Source organism: Sorex araneus, chromosome 3 (assembly GCF_027595985.1).
Source record: "Sorex araneus isolate mSorAra2 chromosome 3, mSorAra2.pri, whole genome shotgun sequence".
NCBI classification, from domain to species: domain Eukaryota; kingdom Metazoa; phylum Chordata; class Mammalia; order Eulipotyphla; family Soricidae; genus Sorex; species Sorex araneus.
In genome coordinates this window covers 44301241-44322636 of record NC_073304.1, presented here as the reverse complement: position 1 = coordinate 44322636, position 21396 = coordinate 44301241, and the positions used below count along the sequence as shown (strand labels likewise).

The 21396-nt window shown below is 37.3% G+C and overlaps 1 protein-coding gene across 11 annotated transcripts in view; it reads left to right on the top strand.

The window, feature by feature from the left end:
• Window positions 1–18849, top strand: part of KTN1 (kinectin 1) — a 106657-nt gene extending 87808 nt beyond the window's left edge. For 5 of the 11 annotated variants that reach the window (XM_055130544.1, XM_055130546.1, XM_055130539.1 and 2 more), the window contains 10 exons: window positions 123–203; window positions 1176–1265; window positions 1369–1461; window positions 2552–2623; window positions 3028–3111; window positions 3275–3358; window positions 6094–6177; window positions 11832–11924; window positions 15384–15504; window positions 18383–18849. In XM_055130544.1, the coding sequence (XP_054986519.1) occupies window positions 123–203; window positions 1176–1265; window positions 1369–1461; window positions 2552–2623; window positions 3028–3111; window positions 3275–3358; window positions 6094–6177; window positions 11832–11924; window positions 15384–15488 (786 nt within the window). In that variant the 3' untranslated portion in view covers window positions 15489–15504; window positions 18383–18849. The remainder of the gene's footprint in view (window positions 1–122; window positions 204–1175; window positions 1266–1368; window positions 1462–2551; window positions 2624–3027; window positions 3112–3274; window positions 3359–6093; window positions 6178–11831; window positions 11925–15383; window positions 15505–18382) is intronic. The other 6 variants (XM_055130541.1, XM_055130549.1, XM_055130545.1 and 3 more) reach the window with 3 other exon arrangements.
• The last annotated feature ends 2547 nt before the right edge of the window (window positions 18850–21396 follow it).

Here is a 21396-nt window from a genome sequence, read left to right as displayed (position 1 = left end):
TTTTCTGAAATTTCCAAAGAATTAGTATTGGTATAGATTTCTTTTCTAATTATAAGGTTTTATTAATTTTCAGACTTTGTTCGATGCTTTTGGAAATGTAATATTTTTACTTTTTTTCACAGAGTTATAGTGAATGGTTACATGGATTTGCAAAGAAAGCAAAAGAATGTGTTGCTGAATCTTCAGGTTCAGAGGAAGTTAAGGTTTGTTCGAAAGTACCTGTATTTTAACCAAACATAGAAGAGAAGTAAATTAAAATTTGCCTTTAAGAGCTTAAGAAAGATAAATGATTTGTGCATAGTAATTATTTTCAAAGAAAATATGAAAAGCAGATTTCTTGTTGTGCAAGTTTTGATTTAATTGCTGTCTTCCTTGCATTTCTATATAAAGCTGGTGCATTTAATTTATGTACTAGGCTAGTGTTTGCACTTTAACTTTATACCTTAAGCATTTCTAAAACAGTAGTTGTCCCTTGCACTCTCTTTGGCTTAAATTTAAAAAGTAATTATCAACTGGTATGGGTAATAGACATTGACTGGTTTGCTAAAGCATCTTCAGATTCATTGTCAGTGTTAGAGACTAAATGACTAAAGATTGGAAGATTTGCATTCTTTGTATCTCAAGTACATGAATAAAACTCAAGCAATGTGGGGTCTGGGGTATGGGAGGGGTATGTGCATATGTGTGTGTTATAAGCACTGTGGTCTTAATTCACTTTGATTTTTCCACCTGGGTAAGGACGTCAGGCTTCTTTGGTACACAACTGTGTAATCTATTTTTCTGTAGACTTTTTTAAAAAAAAGGATCAAAAAGTTCATTACTACTTAGTTTGGAAAGTATCGTTAGACAATTTTATATAAAATATTTTGTGCATTGGGGCTGGAGCGATAGCACAGCGGGTAGGGCGTTTGCCTTGCACGCGGCCGACCCGGGTTCGAATCCCAGCATCCCATATGGTCCCCTGAGCACCACCAGGGGTGATTCCTGAGTGCATGAGCCAGGAGTGACCCCTGTGCATCGCCGGGTGTGACCCAAAAAGCAAAAAAAAAAAAAAAATATTTTGTGCATTATAAATAGAGACAAGTCATTTATTATACAGTTAAATACTGTTAAATTTGAAGCATGGCTGTCTAGGGAAAAGATTGGAGAATTTTTTTAATTTCATTTTTTTGCAGATTTTAGAGCACAAATTGAAAGAAGCTGATGAAATGCACACATTGTTACAGCTAGAATGTGAAAAATACAAATCTGTCCTTGCAGAAACAGTAAGAAATGACTTTTAGTCTACTTTTTTTCTTTAATTTTTACTCATTAGTGTCCTATTTGCTTGATATCAAACATGAATTTCGTGAAATTTTTGTTCGTTAGGAGGGAATTTTACAGAAACTACAAAGAAGTGTGGAACAAGAAGAAAATAAATGGAAAGTTAAGGTCGATGAATCACAGAAGACTATTAAACAGGTTTGTTTGTTTGTTTTAAAGGCTTTGGGGCTGGAGATAGTACAGTGGGTAGGGTGCTTGCCTTGTATGTGGCAGATCCAGATTTGATCTTCAGCCCCCTAAGCCCTGCCAGAAGTGAATTCTGAGTACAGAGCCAGAAATAGGCCCTCAGCACCACTGAACGTGGTGATGGTGGAGGCAGTGACTTAGGGTAGTGGTTCTCAAATTGTAGATCCTGCCTGTCAGCATCACCTGAAGCTTGTTTGAAGTGCACATTCTTGGACCTTAACCTAAAACTTGCTGAATCTGAATTTGATGGTGCTAGCAGTCTGTTTTAAAGCACCTTCAAGTGATTCTGATACATACCGAATTTAGGATCAGTTGGTTTAGAGTACAACTAAGGGTACAGCTAACTTAGAGTACAACTAAGTGCTTTGGAACATAAAATCACTGTGTGATAGTTGAAAGAATTTGGAGTTTTAGATGTTTTCAAGTATTTTTGTGTAATCTTTCCTTTCATGGGATGTGAATGTTACTGTGTAGTGTTAATTTTTCTCCCATTTTATTGGGTCTAGTAGAGTACCTTCTGTTGTTACTTGTTTTCTTAGACCAACTATTATGAATTTAGGGTTGTTAATGATATTGTTAATGCATTTGGTGGTTAAGTTGATTGGTTTCAGTTCATTGTTTAAAATTTTTAAAAATATTTAGGTGCTTAATGTACTAATAAATAAATATATTGGAGAGGAGTAGGTTTTGAGTGCAATCTAAAAGTCAAGTGTGGGGGCTGGAGCGATAGCATAGCGGGTAGGGGGTTTGCCTCGCATGCAGCCGACCTGGGTTCGATTCCCAGCATCCCATATGGTCCCCTGAGCACCATCAGGGATAATTCCTGAGTGCATGAGCCAGGAGTAACCCCTGTGCATCGCTGAGTGTGACCCGAAAAGCAAAAAAAAAAAAAAAAAAAGGTCAGTGTGACTCAGTTTTTTAGTATTTAGTGTTAATAATTCAGTTTGGCTTTAAATAAGATTTATTTAAAATTTTCTAAAGTGTAACAAACCTATAGTTCATGTATTTGTTATGTAATTGGTAATTGTTTCTTATGTTTTAGATGCAGTTGTCATTCACATCCTCAGAACAAGAGCTTGAACGATTAAGAAAAGAAAATAAAGATATTGAAAATGTAGGTTATTTCATTTTTTGATTTGTATTCTATAGACTCAGTTTTAGTCCTTTGTTTTTGATCCACATCTGGCTCTGCTCAGGGCTTACTCCTAGTCTAGTGCTCAGGGATCACTCCTGCTGGTGCTTGGGGTACCTTTTGGGATACCAGGGATCAAACTTAGGTCAGCTACTTGCAAGGCAAGTGCCCTATCTACTATACTATCTTTCCAGCCTCAGATTCAGTTTTGGTCTTAAGAATTGTACCAAAGTCTTTGCTTTAAATTTTCTTTTATCTGATGATGAGGTTGCAATGCTGTTAAAAATATCCTGGATTCTATCTGAGCAAAATTGACCTTTTAATGTGGCAAGTATTATAAAATAAAATCTTCAAATATGTTTAAATTTTCCATATTTTATTATTAGCTGAGAAGAGAACGAGAGCATTTGGAAATGGAACTAGAGAAGGCAGAAATTGAACGATCTACCTATGTTACAGAAGTCAGAGAGGTACTTACAAAAATTTTTTTTCAACCTTTCTTCTCAATTCAAATTAATTTTGCAACAGTGATAGCATATTTCAGTGTAAGTTGTTGTACCAGAACTTCGGAGTAACATACAAACATGGGCTATCTTAAGGAGATCAATCTTAAAACTCTAAACTTCATTGCAGCTGAAAGATCTGTTGACTGAATTGCAGAAAAAACTTGATGATTCATATTCTGAAGCAGTAAGACAGAATGAAGAGCTAAATTTGGTAAGAAGCTTGTTCACTGGGTATCAAGTAGGCTCTGAAAACACTTGTGTTGACGTGGAAAAACCATCCAAACTTTTTCTCTTTGCTAACATCTTTAGCCTGGCATATTTAAAGTTTAAGGTACTCTTCATATTTTGATGAATCCTAAGATGATCTTTCTTTTCTTCATTCTTAAGATGGTCTTTCTTTTCTTAGCTCCTAACAATGGCATGTTTGGCTTTGCAACTCTTTTTCCAAAAAGTTTTCTGTTTTATAAAACCTATTTTCTTGAATAGCATTATATTTTGTAAATAAAGAAATGAAACAGATTATGAAGAGTCTCGTCTCAGAATATTCTACTTGGTCTTTTAATATTATTAGCCAGATTTTAAGAAATTAAAATTTTATTAGCCAGATCTGGAAGGATTAAAACTTAATGATACTTCTTCATTCGGGAGCAGTAATTTAGTCCAACATCTTATTTTAATAGTCTTTCTTTAGATTATATATAACAAAAAGCCTTTGAAATTCTTTTTTACCAACAACTTTAATTAAAATATTATCCTAAAACTATAGACTTCAAGATACTTAAAGTCAGAATCTGCTAAATGTCTTACAACAACATATGTACCCACTTCTAGTTCCATTCTTAAATTTGGTTTACACTGATTATGATAAGCTTAGTTGTTGGATAAAATAGATACCTAATTTTGTGCTTCAACCAGTAATATTTCTATATATCTGAGACTGTAAAATTTTGATGACATTTAAAATAGTACCTGATTAAAGTCTAAGAACATTATATTAAGTTTCATTTTTACCAAGTTAACTGCCTAATTTGCAGTTATCCATTTTTTTGTTCCTGTTGTTTCTAATCAATTTTGTTTGTTTATTTGTTTGGGAGCCACACCTAACTATGCTGAGAGCCTTTTCCTGGCTCTGTGCTTAGGGATCACTCCTGGCAGGGCTTGGAGGACCATACATATGTGTGCCAGGGTTTGAACGGGGGCAGCAGCTTGTAAGGCAAATGCCTTAACCCCAGTTTTCTCTCTCCAGCCCTGGAGTTTTATTAGCATTGCTGTATATACCAATTTTCTTGATAGATTCCATTTGTGATGTTTTTTTTGTGGATAACAGTCAATTATGGGAATTAGACTTCCAGAAATTTTCTATGAGATTGATGTAAAAGTCCTACACAACCACATAAATATATACCTATTTTTTAAAATAAGACTTGGGTTTTTTTTGTTTTTTGTTTTTTTGCTTTTTGGGTCACACCTGGCGATGCATAGGGGTTACTCCTGGCTTTGCACTCAGGAATTACTCCTGGCGGTGCTCAGGGATGCTGGGAATCAAACCCAGGTTGGCCGAGTGCAAGGCAAACGCCCTACCCGCTGTGCTATTGCTCAGCCCCAAAATAAGACCTGTTTTAATTTTACCTTGGTTGAATTTCATTCTTACTGCAACTTAAGACTAGCATATGTATGTTTACTATACATGATATAGATTGGAACTTGATTAAACATGCTACAGCTATAAATCTTATTCTGTGAGACATTTTAAAAAAAATGATTTCTAGATATAATTGGTGGATATATTACTTTAACTTTGGTGGTTGATCCTGACCCCAAAGATAGCATCAAACCAACAAATGCAAGGTTTAATTTCTATTCAGCCTGGTGCTTCCTTTGTAGTTTTTGCTGTTCTATTGAAGAGGCTATTTTGACTAGTATTTGTTTTTTGCCTTGAATTAGTATTCTTTATTTCAGTCTTTGTTTTCATAGAATAGCTCTTACAACATTTAAGATAAATAATTTTGTTTTACTCTCTATATGTTTTGCTAAAGGATAACATCTTTGATGTATTAAGGTTAAGAGAAAAAAAAAATTGAGGCTTTGGTTACTTAAATAGAGTTAAGTGAAATTACTACCCAATATTAAATTTCCAAATAGACCTTCCCCTGCTAATTTTCCCTCCAGTTTCACATGTTAGTATCTTCCTTCCCCTTTAGGGTTTCTGAAACTTCTTGGAATGTTATGCTCCATGGGCAGGAGGCAAAAACAGCTAAATTGAGTTTTTAATAAGAGTTATTTTTTGTCAGCGTAATTAATTTCCCTTATTCATGTTTAAGTGAAAGTTATCAAGAGAGAGATACTATAATGTTAACACTAGACTTTCATAAGCTTTATCACTATTGTGACAGATTGGTTATTGAGTATATCTTAATGACAGTACTTGGTGGTGTAAATAGGCCAGTGTAATCTTATGCAGATTTTTTTAGTGAAGACTTAAGAGATGGTGAACATTTACATCTTTAAAGTTTTTATCTTGTTCTATTTGTTATCTTCAGTGTCTTAAAATACTAGACAATTGATGCTTCTTATTAAAACATGAAGTGAGATTTCTCAAGTCTTTAAAAATGAATTTGTAAAAGTTCTGACCACTTAACTTTTAACTTGGGATAACTTAAGAACAAAGGCACTTTTCTGATGTTTGATGGTTTGTTTTTACATTTGCAGTTTCCACTCTAAACTCAAGTTCTTTTCTATAGCTTTTCTTATGTTTACCTTTACAGATGGGAAAACTCCACTGCTTAGCTCTTCTGTACATCTGGTGCAGCATATTGGCTAATCCACTGTGCATAATAACTGTTAGTGATTCCATTCTTTCTCATCCATTCTTTGATCCTTGAGGTCTCGGTATAATCAGTGAAGTTTACAAATTAAGTTAATTGTTTTGTTCCTTTATTTTTACAGTTAAAGAGACAGTTAAATGAAACACTTACAAAACTTAGAACTGAACAAAGTGAAAGACAGAAGGTAGCCGGTGACCTGCACAAGGTAAGACACTGCTTGTACTGAAGATGTCACATCATGGTATGTAGTGTCATTAATCTTTGATTTTGGGATTGTTCTTTTGCATCATACCAATTTATATCTAAATTTAAGCTGTTATACAACTGGCATTTTTTTAAAAATCTATTTTATTTTAATAATGTTCAAAATAATTTATTGTATTCACTATTCCAACACCAATCCCACCACAACACCTTCCCGCCACCATTATTTCCAATTTTTCCCACCACCACTCAAGCCTGCCTCCTAAACAATTTCTTTTGTATGGCTTATTATGAATAATGCATTAAAAATGATCCAAAAAAGTTTCCTTAGAAGAGGGGCTGGAGCAATAGCACAGCGGGTAGGGCGTTTGCCTTGCACGTGGTCGACCCGGGTTCGATTCCCAGCATCCCATATGGTCCCCTGAGCACAGCCAGGAGTAATTCCTGAGTGCAGAGCCAGGAGTAACCCTGTGCATCTCCGGGTGTGACCCAAAAAGAAAAAAAAAAGTTTCCTTAGAAGAAAATATGTGAACATTGTTGTATCTCACCCTAAGCTCAAGCTTGTATAAGAAATTTTTAACATATTGTTACATGTTGAGCCTTGTGTACTAGTATTTATTTATTTTTGGATCGAGATCCATTGCCTTCTACCTTAACCTATTAAATGTGATTGCTACTCTTGGTACATTGGTGGAGTAGAGTATGAAATCTCGCACCAACGTGCACTTCAGGGATTCTAAAATTTTAAATGGGGTGATAAACTGGAAATGACTAGCATTTCTGTCGCTGTAGCTCTCTTCCGATATTTGTGAGTCTCTGAATCTTGGCCATTAATGAGGTAATATGGAGCTGGAGACAATTTGTGGTGGGCTTCAGAAAAGACAGAGAAACTAGGGGGAAGTCACCCATTCCCAACTCTGCAAGAGCCTGGATATTTCAGTCACAAAAGCCACATACCTGGATTAGAGGGGCTCATCCTGAGCCTATGGAGGGCCATGAGCCATGATCCGTGAGCATGACACAGTTGGGTTCTGGAGGTTTTCCACAACTGGCATTTTGGAGCTAAACTTTTTTACTTGGTTTACTATTGTTCTTAATTTACTTCAGTATTTCTTCAGTTTTATATAAACTGCATTGTTCTGGGAGACTGGAGTGATAGCACAGCGGGTAGGGCGTTTGCCTTGCACGTGGCCGACCCAGGTTTGATTCCTCCGTCCCTCTCGGAGAGCCCAGCAAGCTAACTGAGAGTATCCCACCTGCACGGCAGAGCCTAGCAAGCTCCTCGTGGCGTATTCAATATGCCAAAAACAGTATTAGCAAGTCTCACAATGGATACCTTACTGGTGCTCGCCCAAGCAAATCAGTGAGCAACAGGATGACAGTGATACAGTAATACATTGTTCTGGGAAAAGACTTGATAATACGATACAACTTAACACATTGATGCCAGCATAAATCATGCCAGCAGCTCATACTAGGATCTAGCTTAATTAACACAGATTGCAGCATAGGCATCAGTGTGCTAAGGAATGGCAGAAGAACAAGTAGTGAAACCAAAGTCAGTGGAAGGAAGGAAATAATAAAAATTAAAGCGGAAATAAAATAAGGAGAAAATTGTATAAAAATTCAATGAAGCCAAGGACTGGTTCTTTAAAAGAATAAATGAAATTGTCAAATCAATGCTAATAGGAACAGAAAAGAATGGGTAAAATTTCACAGATAAAAAGAATTACAGATGACCACTTTATGCCTCTTAATTGGAGACCCTTGAAGAAATGGACATTTTCATCAACTTCTCAAGACTGAATCTGAAGTAAATAGAAAACCTCTAACAGACCAGTTTCTAGCAGATTGAAAGACTCCCCATAACAAAAAATCAAGTCCAGATGGATTTACTAGTGAGTTTTATTAAATCTTCAGAGAAGACTTATTAGCTATTCTTCTCAAATCTTCAAAAAAACTGGGGAGATAGGGATTTCTTCCAAATCGATTTTGTGAGTCTAGCCTCAGATCAAAACTTGATACCAAAAGGATAAAATAGTACCTGATAAAAGGAATGAAAAAGATCCTGAGAAGTGTAGAGAAAGCTTTTGACAAGGTTCAATATGCATAATCATATGTTTATGATTAAAAGCTTTCAATATAATAGGGATAGAGGAATTTACCTCAGCATATTATGGCCATAAGCAACAGACCCATACCTAACATGATACTCAGTAGTATAAAACTGAAGGCTTTCTTTTAAGATAAAACAAGGATTCCTACTTCACCTCTATTCATCATAATAATGGGAGTACTGTTCATAGAAGTTAGGCAAGTAGAAGGAAAAAGGAAAGGAATTTCATTTGGAAAAGAACTACCACAATTTGCAGATTTCATGATAATATACATAGAAAATCCTAAACACTCCATCATGAACTTATTAGCAATAATAGTAAACCTCACAGTAAAGAAGCAGGTTGCAAAATCAGTATAAATTTGATCCATGTTTGAGTAATGCTAAGTGAGATGAATCAGAAAGAGAGGGACAGACATAGAGGGACTGCACTCATTTGTGGAGTGTAGGGTAGCATCACATGAGGCTGACACCCAAGGATGGTAGATACAAGGGCCAGGGGGATTGCCCCATAGCTGGAAGACTGCTTCGTGAGCGGAGGAGAGAAGGCACATGGAATGGAGAAGGGATCATTAAGAAAATGATGGCGGGAGAAACCAGTTGGGATAGGAGATGCATGCCGAAAGTAGGTAATGGACCAAACATGATGATCTCTCAGTGTCTGTGTTGCAAGCCATAATACCCCAAAGTAGAGAGAGAGTATGGGGAATATTGTCTGCCTTAGAGGCAGGGGGAGGCTGGGAAAGAGTGGGGTATACCCAGGATATTGGTGGTGGGAATGTGCACTGGTGGAGGGGTGGGTGTTTGATCATTGTGAGATTGTAACCCAAACATGAAAGCTTCTAACTATCTCAGGGTGATTCAATAAAATTTAAAAAATTAAAAAAAAAATGATCCATGTTTTATGCAAACAACAAACTAGAAGAGAAAAAATATTTAAATTCAATTTACAATTTTTTTTAAAGTACCTAGAAACCTGCTTAACAGGAGATTATAGATTGAAAACTATAAATCACTTTTAAAAAATGTATAAGAAAATGGAAAGATGGCGCATTTTGCGTATTGGAAGAATTAATATTGTTAAAATGACCATTTTACCTAAAGCGTTATATGTCACTGTCATCCCATTGCTCATTGATTTGCTCAAGCGGGCACCAGTAATGTCTCCATTGTGAGACTTGTTACTATTATTGGCATATCGAATACGCCACGGGGAGCTTGTCAGGCTCTGCTGTGTGGGCAGGATACTCTCGGTGCCTTGCTGGCCTCTCAGGAGGGGTGCTATAGATTTAATTCATATAAAAAGCCCATTTCTTAAATACATGGAACAAAAATAAAATATGTATAAGAATAAGAATAAATTGGAGGAAGAAAACCTCTTCAACAAATGGTGTTGGGAAAACTGGTGAGCCACATGCTAAAGAATAATATTAGACCACTCTCTAAAACATTAAAAGGACATTATCTCAGTAACATCTCAGTAATCATAGAAGTCAGCAACCCAAAAATCAACCCCCTCAAAAATGAGAATTGAATAGAGACCTTCTCCAAAGAAGACAAGTAAATGTTAAACAAGCACTTGAGAAAAATTTCATCATCACTGAATATCAGGGTAATGCAAATCAAAGTGGTAGGAAGTGAAGTGGAAGAAATAACAAACTCTGATTCATAGTTGGTGGTAATGTAAATTTTCTCAGCCTCTATGGAAAATGGTGTGGCTGTTACTCAAATAATTAAAAAGAGCCATCACATATTCTAGCTATTTCACTCATTTTATCTATCTAAAGAACACAAGCACTAATTCAGAGAATCATGCACAGTGTGGTACTGTTTATAAGAGCCAAGATTTTAAACGAAGCAAGCATCTAGTGAAGGATGGTGAATAAAGATGTGTGTGTGTGTGTGTGTGTATGTATATACACACACAATAAAATACAACGAAAGATAAAGTCTTAACATTTTGTTATAACAAATTATATAATCCACTGTTATATAACATGTTAATAAAGGCAGTGAAGAATGAGGAAGGCAGACACTGGCTGATTTTACTCATATGGTATATAAAGAAACAAGATAACTGAATAGATAGTGTCTAGTAAAAAGAAACCTTTAGCATCTAATGATGAACCTAAAGTTCTGGGCCAGAGAGAGAATGGAAAAGGTTCTGTGGACAGTAGTTGAGATTTGTATTGGCACTTTAGAGGTTGGGTACTGTTTGTTAACATTGTTGTCTGAATAATTGCTCATCACTATTCTAAAAGTAAAATTATTTTAGTTTGGGGATTATTGTTTATAATTGTTATACGGACTGGAGTGATAGCACAGTGGGTAGAGCATTTGCCTTGCATGTGGCTGACCTAGGTTCGATTCCTCCATCCCTCTTGAAGAGCCCGACAAGCTACCTAGAGTATCCTGCACGCATGGCAGAGCCTGGCAAACTGCCCGTGGTGTATTTGATATGCCAAAAATGGTAACTTCAAGTCTCACTATGGAGATGTTACTGGTGCCTGCTCAAGCAAATCAATGAATAATCGGACAACAGTGCTACAGTGCAGTGCAATTGCTATGCAATAATGCAGAAATCCAGAATTACTTTATTATTATTGCCAGTTAATAAAACGTCTTCTTTAGAACTTTCAGTTCAAATTTTGGTACATTATCAAGGCTAAGTAAGCTATTTGATAAAAATTACCTTGATTTTTAATACGATTTCTGAATGAAGGTAGAAAACATGCAGTTTTAGGACTAAAGAGAGTAATTCCTCATTTACAGAGCTGGGAATACTCTAAACTCTGGGTTTGTATGAGATACACATTAGTCTTGCAATTTAGTGTACACAGTTTCAACCTTGCTTTTTAGTGTGTACATACAGTTTTAGCCTTGCAACTTTGTGTCTCAGTAGTTTAAGTATTATAGAGATGTGCAGAGATATGCATGGTTATGCCATGATATTTATGACAGCAAAAAATGGAAAAATAGGTGGCAGTATATTTTCTTGTATTTGTCTACTAGAAATACTGTGCAATACTTTACTGGATTTTTTTTTCATATGTATTTACTGACATAAATTTATCAAAATGCTGGGTAACACAACCAAGTATATTTAAAATATAATGCAAAGAAGAAGGATTTAGACTTGGGATCACAACCCCCCAAAATTGTTTTAGGATTTGTATGCCACATACAGTTCTTTTTTTTTACATGGGCATCCCCCACACACACCTTATTCAAGACACCCTTTAAAAATGTAAAAGCCATTCTTAGCTCTGTCACCAGTGTTAGCTGATTTTTTTTTTGTTGTTGTTAGCTGATTCTTAGTCTTGACTAAGTTAAGATAAATGGCAGCTGAAGTTATTACTCTTTTAATTTAGGAAGCTTTTTATTTTGGAGGGGGAAAAAGTGGGTTGATTTTACATCGCATTTTTAAAAAACGATGATCTTATGCAAAGAAAGTAAGATTGTGTTCATTGTTGCATATATTTCTGTAATAGATGTCTTACTTAAAATAGCTGTAATAATATATATTTCTTTCCTTGCAGGCTCAACAGTCACTGGATCTTATCCAGTCAAAAATAGTCAAAGCTGCTGGAGACACTACTGTTATTGAGAATAGTGATGTTTGCCCTGAAATGGTATGCATTTTTCCAAGCTCCTGGCTTATATGCTAATTACCTGATAAATAAAGTGAAGAGTTTAAAATAAATGAGATAAATCTTTGACTTAAAAAATGTCATTGTGATGTGCTTCCAGATTATAATGCATTCTTACTGAAGATTTTGTTTTTTTGAGCCACACCTGCTTGATGTTGGTCAGGAGTCATTCCTGGCCCATGATTGGGGGACCTGTGGTACCAGGGATCAAACCCCAGCCTCCTACATGCAAAGCATGTGCTTTGGCCTATTGAGCTATCGCTCCAGCTCTTGTATCTGTCTTATTCCTTAATAAATGGTCTATCCTGGAGAATGTTCCATGTGCACTAGAGAAAAGGGGCTGTATATGGCTCTTACATCCTCAAAAAGTATCTATCTGTGTGTGGGGGTGTATATATTTATGTGTGTGTACACATGCATACATATATATCCACTAGTCCCAGGTCTTCTAGTTCTTCATTTAGTGCTCTTATAAGACTTTACTGACATTCTGTCTGGTTGTATCTATACAGTGGACAGTAGGGTATTTAAGACTCACCACCACTGTTGTGTTTCCTTCCATCCATTTGTTTCTTTAGGTTTATAAGCAAAAACATAAACTTTGCTGATCCTACATTTAATGCATATACGTTAAAGTTAATACATCTTGATCTATTGTTCTCTTAACCAATATGTGTATGCCTAACCGGATTGCTTTCTTTAGATTGAATACTATGTGGTCTGATATAAGTACGGCTTCCCTAGCTTTTTTTGCTTTTCTGTTGACTTTTATAATAGTTTTCCATCGTTTCACTCTGAGTCTGTGTCTATCCTGTAATTTTAGTTTTTTTTTCTGATAGTAGCAAATGGCCATATTTTGTTTCCTGATCTATCCTGCCACTGCCTTTTGATGGGAGAGTTGAGCCCATTGACATTCAAGGATATTATTGATATTAAGGGCTATGTTGCCATTTTCCTGTTAAGGGTTGTTGCTTCTACAATTGGCTATTTGGTTTATGTAAGTGGCCTTTCAGTTCATTCAGGGCTGGTTTGATTATTACAAATGTTGCCAGCTTTTGCTTGTCTAAGAATGTTTTTATTTCTCCCATCTAAATGAGAGCTTTGCAGGGTAGTGGACTCATTAGGTTGAAAGTTTCTTTGACTAATTTGAATATGTCATTCCATTCTTCTCATCTACCATTCATATGGGAGATCTGTTTGATTCTTATTTCCCTTATATTTAAGGTTTTTCTAATTTTGGCTGCTTTAAAAAGTTCGCCTCTCCAGGTGGCAAATTTGCTCATTTTGTGTCAATGTTGTTCTGTTTGAGTCTATTTTGTTTGGTACTATTTTGGCCTCTTGAATCTGCAGCTGTCTCTCTCCAGAACAGGGAATTTCTCAGCTTCTATCTTTTCCACCACTCTTTTTTCCCATTCCCTTTTTCTTCACATTCTGATATTTCTAAAATTTGGAGATCTTTTTGTTCATTAAGTACCTTATATTTTCTTCCATTCTTTTGTCTCTTTTTCGACTTCCTTGCAATTTTGTCTTCAAATTCATCTATACAGTTCTCCCCCTGTGATTCTGCTACTATGGCTTGCTAGTATGTTTTTTTGTTCTGATTTTTTTTTTTTTTTTGCTTTTTGCTTTTTTTGGTCCACACCCAGCAGTGCTCAGGGGTTACTCCTGGTTCTGCACTCAGGAATTACTCCTGGCGGTGCTTGGAAGACCATATGGAATGCCAGGGATCGAACCTGGGTCGGCTGTGTGCAAGGCAAACACCCTCCCTGCTGTACTATTGCTCTGGCCCTATAGTATGTTATTTAGCTCCTCCAATTCCATTTATATGGAGTTTCAGTCTCTGAAAAAGTTCTTTGAGTTGTTTGAATTTCTCATCTAGTGATTATTTAATTTTGTTGGCAAGTGCTTGCTTAATTTCTATTGCCACTGCAGTGAGTGTTGATTTTAGGTCTTTATTGACCAGGCTTAAGTGTTTTGATGGGCTTGGGGACTTGCCTGGGTTTCTATCCCTACCTGCAACTGCAGTGAAGCTCCTTAATTTTCCCTATTGTGCTGCAAGGTTTTGGGGTGTTAATGTAGGGGTTTGGATTCCCAGTTACTTGAGATGGTCTATTGAGATTTTTTATACCTGATAGGTACTAATACTTTATCTACGTTAGATTATTTTCTTAATCCTGCAGTTTTGTTTGACTATGCCCTGAAAATATTCAGCTGCTTACCGAATTGAGTTAACTGAGATTTAAAGCTGTATAATGTCTGGGAAACAGGAATGCTACACCCCTCCTGCCCCAGTATAAGAAGTTTATGTAATTATGTCTTCATGCTGGTGCTAGTGCATCCACACTGTTTTGGGTTTAAAGGGTAGACTGTCATGAGCCGGAACCAATATCTGGCCTAGGCTAGGGGCAGGCTCTGATGGGGCAGGCTCTAATAGCGCAGGGCAGAGGATGGGGTCCTCTGGCTGTTGGGCATGTGGCTATGCAGGGTTTCAGGGTCTTTATTTGACATTTGTAGTCCAGATGTTTTTTTCCTTTGCAGTTTGATAACTTTAATAGCTTATTTAAAATACAAACTAATTACAACAGTAGGTAGCAAAATGCTTCCCCCCTTAACCATTTTTATCAAGGTACTGGGAATTATAATACTGTTAATTATACTTTTCGTGAATATATCTTTCCAATACTACACTCTCAATACAGGGAGCCCACTTTCTTCCACCAGAGCCCGAAGGGCCCCTCAAGGTCCACTCTATGTAATCTCAGTTTTGTAGATAAACTCTACAAAATGATGATGTTGACCATTTGTTTTTCTTTTACTATGCTTTTTAACCTCACATATGGTTGAAATCCCTCCCTTTTTAAAACATTGTATTGTGAAGGTGATGACACCAAAACATATAAAGATAAATAGAGCTAATCTTCTGAAATTCTATGAAGTTGTAAATCATTGATAAGTTGATAAAATATTTTTCTAAAACTATCTTTTTTACAGAAATATACATTTTAAAATTTATATGAAATAGACAAGTCCTATAGATGTCCACTTTGAGTAAGGAAAATCAAAATTTAAAGAGGAAAATTTGAATAGGCCTACAAAAGTATTTTACCCTAAGGGAGGGAATATTGTTAGAAAATATGTTAAGTATTGTAGGGAATATGTCAGAAAATATTATAGGTACTGCTTAAGTATCTGCTTTAATGAGCAGGAAATTATAATAAAAATCTGGATTAAAAAAAAGTACCTCAGAAAGAACATCAGACATAGAACATTATATGTAAGTGAAATGTTAATTTGTTATTGAAGACCATACTAAGGATAGAAAAACGCTTTTACTTTCATGTTTCCTTTTATGTTTGTGTTTAGAAGGATAAATTTTCTGTTTTCGTTGCAAGTGACTTTTCTTTGTGGTTCTTAGAATTTTCATCCTTCATTTCTTTTTAGGAGTCTTCTGAGAAGGAGACAATGTCTATAAGTCTAAATCAGACTGTTACACAGTTACAGCAGTTGCTTCAGGAAGTAAACCAACAACTCACAAAGGAGAAATAACACTAACAGGGTTCAGGTAAGAATAACTCTGTGGACACCTAACAGTGCATGTATGTATGTTTACTATAAATAGAGAAAAATTCATTGTCTTGAAGGAAATACTCCCATTTATTTCCCTCAAAGTTTTCAAATGACAGCTTTAAATTTCATAAAGTTTCATTTTATCTTGTATTTCCTTTTGTACATACTTTGTTTTGCAACTTGGATAGGGATAAAACTTTTTGCCACCTTCAAAATGACTTAATTTTCACAGCTGTGAGTGTATTCTTCTTTGAAGCTGCTGTAATCTAATCATGGTTTCCTGTAGGTCAGCAACCTGTGCAGCCTACAATGATGAGGACTACTCATCATTGATTGACTCTTCCCTGTCAGAACCCTTCCTTAAGACTCTGGTCGTATGAAAGCCTACCGATAGATTAGGTATCCTAGAAAAGTTGGGATGAATCACCAAATTGATTCTCACAAGGTGATTCTCTGACCTGTTTTGGCATTCTCTTTAAATACTATTTCAAGTCTTCTGTCAGCAAAAACAGTTATACTTCAGCCTAATTTGTTTCAGCCTTGTTTGTTTTGGGACCATACTAAACAAGTGTTCAGAGGTTACTCCTAGCATGGTAGTTGGGGGTCCCTGCAACCTTAAAGTGCTGGGTTCTAACTAGGCATCCTACATATAAAGTGTGAGTGCCAACCTTTTGAGCTTTTCCTTCAGCCTCATTATCTTATTGTTTTGCTTTGGGGGCCACACCTGGCATTGCTTAACTTATGCTGCTGGCTCTGTGTTCAGGGGAACATAGGCAGTTCCAGGACCTAACTGAAGTTGCAAACATGCAAGGCAAGTGCCTAAATCCCTGTACTATCTCTCTAGTACCTATATGTTAATTTTTCCTCTTGGTAAGATGACTTCTTAGATGCTTGGAGTTAGTCTTCTGTCACATTATCCTCGTTCCCAACTTAGATAATAAACTTGATTCTTGCTTCTTATTTTCATCCTTCCCCTTTTCGCATCCTCCTCTTTTCACATGCTTTATTTTGTAAAAAGTATGTTCAAACGTCTTTTACTTTTTATTTCTTTTACTTCAGATTATGTAGCCCTAGTTTTCTTTACATCACTATATCACAGTGAATTTTAAAATAATCTATTTTTACAATTTCTTAATCCGGTCATCTGTTGTTTCCTGAGCTTGACTATTATGAATAGTATTGCAATGAACATAGAATGCAAATACCTTTTTAAATTGTTTTTGCGCTTTGGGGGGTAAATGCCAAGAAATGGAATAGCTGAATTATAAATGGAAGCTCTAGTCTTAATATTTTGAGAAATTTCCATAATGTTTTCTATAAAATCTAAACCAAACAACATTCCCACAATAGTGGATGAATGTTTCTTTTTCACCAAATCCTGCCAATGCTGATTTCTTTCAGTTTTCTTTTTTTGAGGAGGGGGGAGTCACACCCGGCAATGCTCAGTGGTTACTCCTGGCTTTGCACTCAGGAATTACTCCTGGCAGTGCTCATATGGGATGTCGGGATCATATGGGATGCTGGAAATTGAACCTGGGACAGCCGCATGCAAGGCAAATGCCCTACCCTCTGTGCTATCACTCCCGCACCTCTTTCAGTATTTATGTGTGACATTTTCACTGGTATGAGATGATACATCACTTCCAGTTTGATTTGCATTTGCTTGATGATGTGATGAAGAACACTTAATACTTACCATCTGTATGTCTTCTTTGAGTTGGCGTTCATTAGCTCCTCTCCAATTTTGATGGAGTTGTTTTTTTGTGGTTTTCTCATAGCTCTTCTTTATACTTTTTAAATGTGTATTACCCTCAGAGTTCTTATCTTCAATCATCAGTTTTTCTCAGTATAGTCTTGATGCTCTTAAGGTTTTAATGGTTCCAGAATTGAACCCAGGGCCTCATATTTGCAAGGCTTTTACAGTGAACCAAATCCCCAGTACCCCCTCATGTACTTGTTTAAAAGTACTGGGTTGGGAAGATAATAAAGTGGGTAAGTGCTTGCCTTGCATGTGCAGCCGATCTGGGTTCAATCCCTGGCATCCAATATTGTTCCCGAGCACTCACAGACCAAAAATGAATAAAATAAATAAAAAATAAAAATAATAAAAGTATGAGGCCAGAGATACAGTACAGTGGGTAAAGCATATGCCGTGCACATGGCCAACCCAAAATCTATCCCCTACACCCTATGTGGTCCCCTTGAGCACCACCAAGAATGATTCCCAAGCTAGCAGTGTGCCCTGAATACTATCAGGTGTGACTGATGATGATGGTGGTGGTAATAAAAGTAAACCAGAGCCAAAAAGAGTACAGGGACCAAGATGCTTGCCTTGCATTCAAAATGTTGATCCCCGGCATGTGTTCCTGAGCAGTTGGCAATGTCAGGGCTTACTCTGGCTCTGGGCTCAGGGATCACCCCTGTTAGGCTCAGATGACCATATAGGGTGCCTGGGATAGAGCCCAGGTCAGCCATGTGTAAGGCAAACACCCTCCCCCTTGCACTATTCTTCCAGCCCTGAGAGGTGCTAATTTCAGTCTCTCTTTATTGTTAGTATTTTAGCTTGTATTTTTTAAAAAATAGGGCCCTAAAAATAGACTCCCAATATGGTTTTCTTACAGTAAAATTCCCTCCTTATTTTTATTGGTGTTAGTGCTCACATTTTAAAGTCTATTTAAGAACATTTTTTTGTTGGAATCCTGAACAGAAAACTTTTTCTATTTTTTTTAATGTCATAAATATGAATATCTTTGATTCTAGTTGAAAAGGCCTTGCTAAACCAAATAAAACTTGTATTTTTGGTATTTTACACATGTCTTTTGATTGATTGCCTTTTGTTGCTTTGTTTAAAATTTTTTTCTTATCTTTTACAGAATGAAGTAATTGGCAAACTATTCGAAGATAACAGAAGGCATTGTATTATATTTTGCCAAATTAAAGCCTTATTTATGTTTTCACCCTTTCTACTTTGTCAGAAACACTGAACAGTTTTGTCTTTTCTAATTCTTGTTAGACTACTGATTTAAAGAGAGAAAAAACAACTCTGTAGACACCTTCAGAGTTTAGTTTTATAATAAAAACTGTTTGAATAATTAGACCTTTACATTCCTGAAGATAAACATGTAATCTTTTATCTTATTTTGCTCAATAAAATTGTTCAGAAGATCAAAAGTGGTAAAGACAATGTAAAATATAACATTTTAATACTGATGTTGTACACTGTTTTAACATTTCGAGGAGTAACTGCCTCTGACTTCAACTCAAGAAAACACTTTTTTGTTGCTAATGTAATCAGTTTTTGTAATGGCGTCAACAAATAAAGGGATGATACTTATTCAAACTTGTTTTAACTTTCATTGAACTCTTAACACTTCATTAGCACTACAGAGCAATATTGTTTAGAGTGCATTATTATTTGTGAGCTTTGAATAGGATAAGATAGGTATTATTTTGTATTTGGGGCTTTTTGTTGATTTGTTTTGGGAGCCACACCCTACTGTGCTCAGGGACTGTGTGGTTCCAGGGACAGATCAAGACCTCCAGTATGCAAGCAGGCACTGCACCCTGTAGCACCGTCATCCCATTGTTCAAAGACTTGCTCGAGCGGGCACCAGTAACGTCTCCATTGTGAGACTTGTTGTTACTGTTTTTGGCATATCAGATATGCCATGGGTATCTTGCCAGGCTCTGCCGTGCGGGCGGGATACTCTCGGTAGCTTTCCGGGCTCTCCAAGAGGGACAAAGGAATCAAACCCGGGTCAACTGAGTGCACGGCAAACGCCCTACCTGCTGTGCTATATTGCTCCAGTCCCACTGCACCCTATCTCCTTGTAAATGTGTGTAGGAGTTATGGGGCCAAAATTTGGGAGCTTATTAGCATGTTGTTTTTCCTGATAAAATTTTTAGTTATACTGGACAACTCTATCACTACCTTTTTGGGTTTAATGTTTTGTTTCATACGATTTTATGGTTTTATTTTTTTTCTCTTTGGGTCACACCCAGAGATGCTCAGGGGTTACTCCTGGCTCATGCACTCAGGAATTACTCCTGGCGGTGCTCAGGGGACCATATGGGATGCTGGGAATCGAACCCTGGATGGCCGCATGCAAGGCAAACACCCTACCCGCTGTGCTATTGCTCCAGCCCCGATTTTATGGTTTTAATGTTACTATCTTTGCATTCATTTTATCATACTTTAGAAACTACATTAAAATGCCTTTTCAGTTTTTTTTTTTTTTTTTTTTTTTGCTTTTTGAGTCATACCTGAGATGCACAGGGGTTACTCCTGGCTCATGCTCTCAGAATTACTTCTGGCCATGCTCCAGGGACCAATGGGATGCTGGGAATTGACCCCGGGTCAATTGCATGCAAGGCAGATGCCCTACCCGCTGTGCTATTGCTCCAGCCCCACCTTCTCAGTTCTTGTTTAATTCATCTTAGGCTAGTTTTCTCCAAACTTCTCATAAGTTTGATGTGTTAGGGACATTGTTGTCTTTGTTATTAACTAGGAGGAAATGACTACATACAATATAGAAAAACAACTGCGTACATAAAAATGGGGGGGTGGGTTTTTTTTGTTTATTTTTAATTTTTTGGATTTTGGGTCACACTTGGCAGTATTTAGGACTAGCGCCTTACTCTGCACTCAGGGATTCTTTCTGGCATGCTTGGAGGATCATATGGGGTGCCAGGGACCAGACCTGGGTTGGCTGTATCCAGGGAAAGCACTCTATCACTGACTCTGGCCCCATAAAAATGTTTTAAATTATAAAACTGCAGTAAGCATGGGGAGTGTCCAGGTGACCACTCCAGTCAGCACTGGACTCGGGAAGAAACAAGGATCCTGCCCTGGGCTGCATGCACACTTGGCAGCCACATAAATGCTCTGGGTGGGAAGGGCTTACCACATTTGGTGGCATCTGACTGAGCATCTGTTCTCAGGTCCCGTGGCTACCTGCCTGGCCAGCATGTTTGTCCAGTGTAAGAGGATACCGGTTCCTGCTCCAGTTTTCCTCCAGATCTTGGGTCAGAAGCACAGGAATATGAATATGGTGTTTAATTCATCCACATCCAATTCCCATATCTCCCACAGCCGAAAGTGTCCAGCAGTGCTTAAGGATGTGCTCCATGTACAGCAGTTTCCTGAACATGGCATATGAGATCTCACTGAAGAGGCCCAAACTTGGCTGATGGTCTGTATGGTAGATATGTCGTCCGTAATCCCCTAGTCAGCCAGGATGCCAGGGCTGGGCAGGCTGACCTAGCCAAAGATGACCATAGACAGCAGGTGACAGTGGGCCCAGCAATCTCCTGCCGCTCACTGATGGACCACAGGAAGAAGCACTTGGCCTGAATTCTTACATTGTCTCTGAAGCCTCTTCTGTGTGAGGTGGCTTGTCTCTATGCTATCCTATAGCTGCTTTGTGAGGCTTGTTGAGGCGAGGGCCTCTTATTCCATAACGATGCATATCATATTTAAAATGCCTGATAGGCTGAGACCGTGCCCACTGGCACAGCCAGTTGTGCTGTCCCAACTGACATCATCCACTGTGCCAGGAGATTCTTGAGGCCCCACTGTTGCTCAGTCCTGCTGCTCAGTTTCTAAAATTGGTCCAGGATGGACTCCAGATACACAATATATATCTCACTCCCTTCTCATGATTGGCTCACATCGATTTGTATACAACTCACTCCCTTCTCAGAATTGGCTACATATCTGCTCCCCTACTTTCCAGGGCTGATGTCTAGAAAGTAGAAATTTCACACCTATGCAACTGGAGACAAACCATTAAAAGATCCCTCAAGACTAAGTGAGTCTCTGGAGGCCTTCAGATTATTGGTCTGCCCAGTGTACTCTTAATAAGCTTACTTTGCTCTTACCTAAACT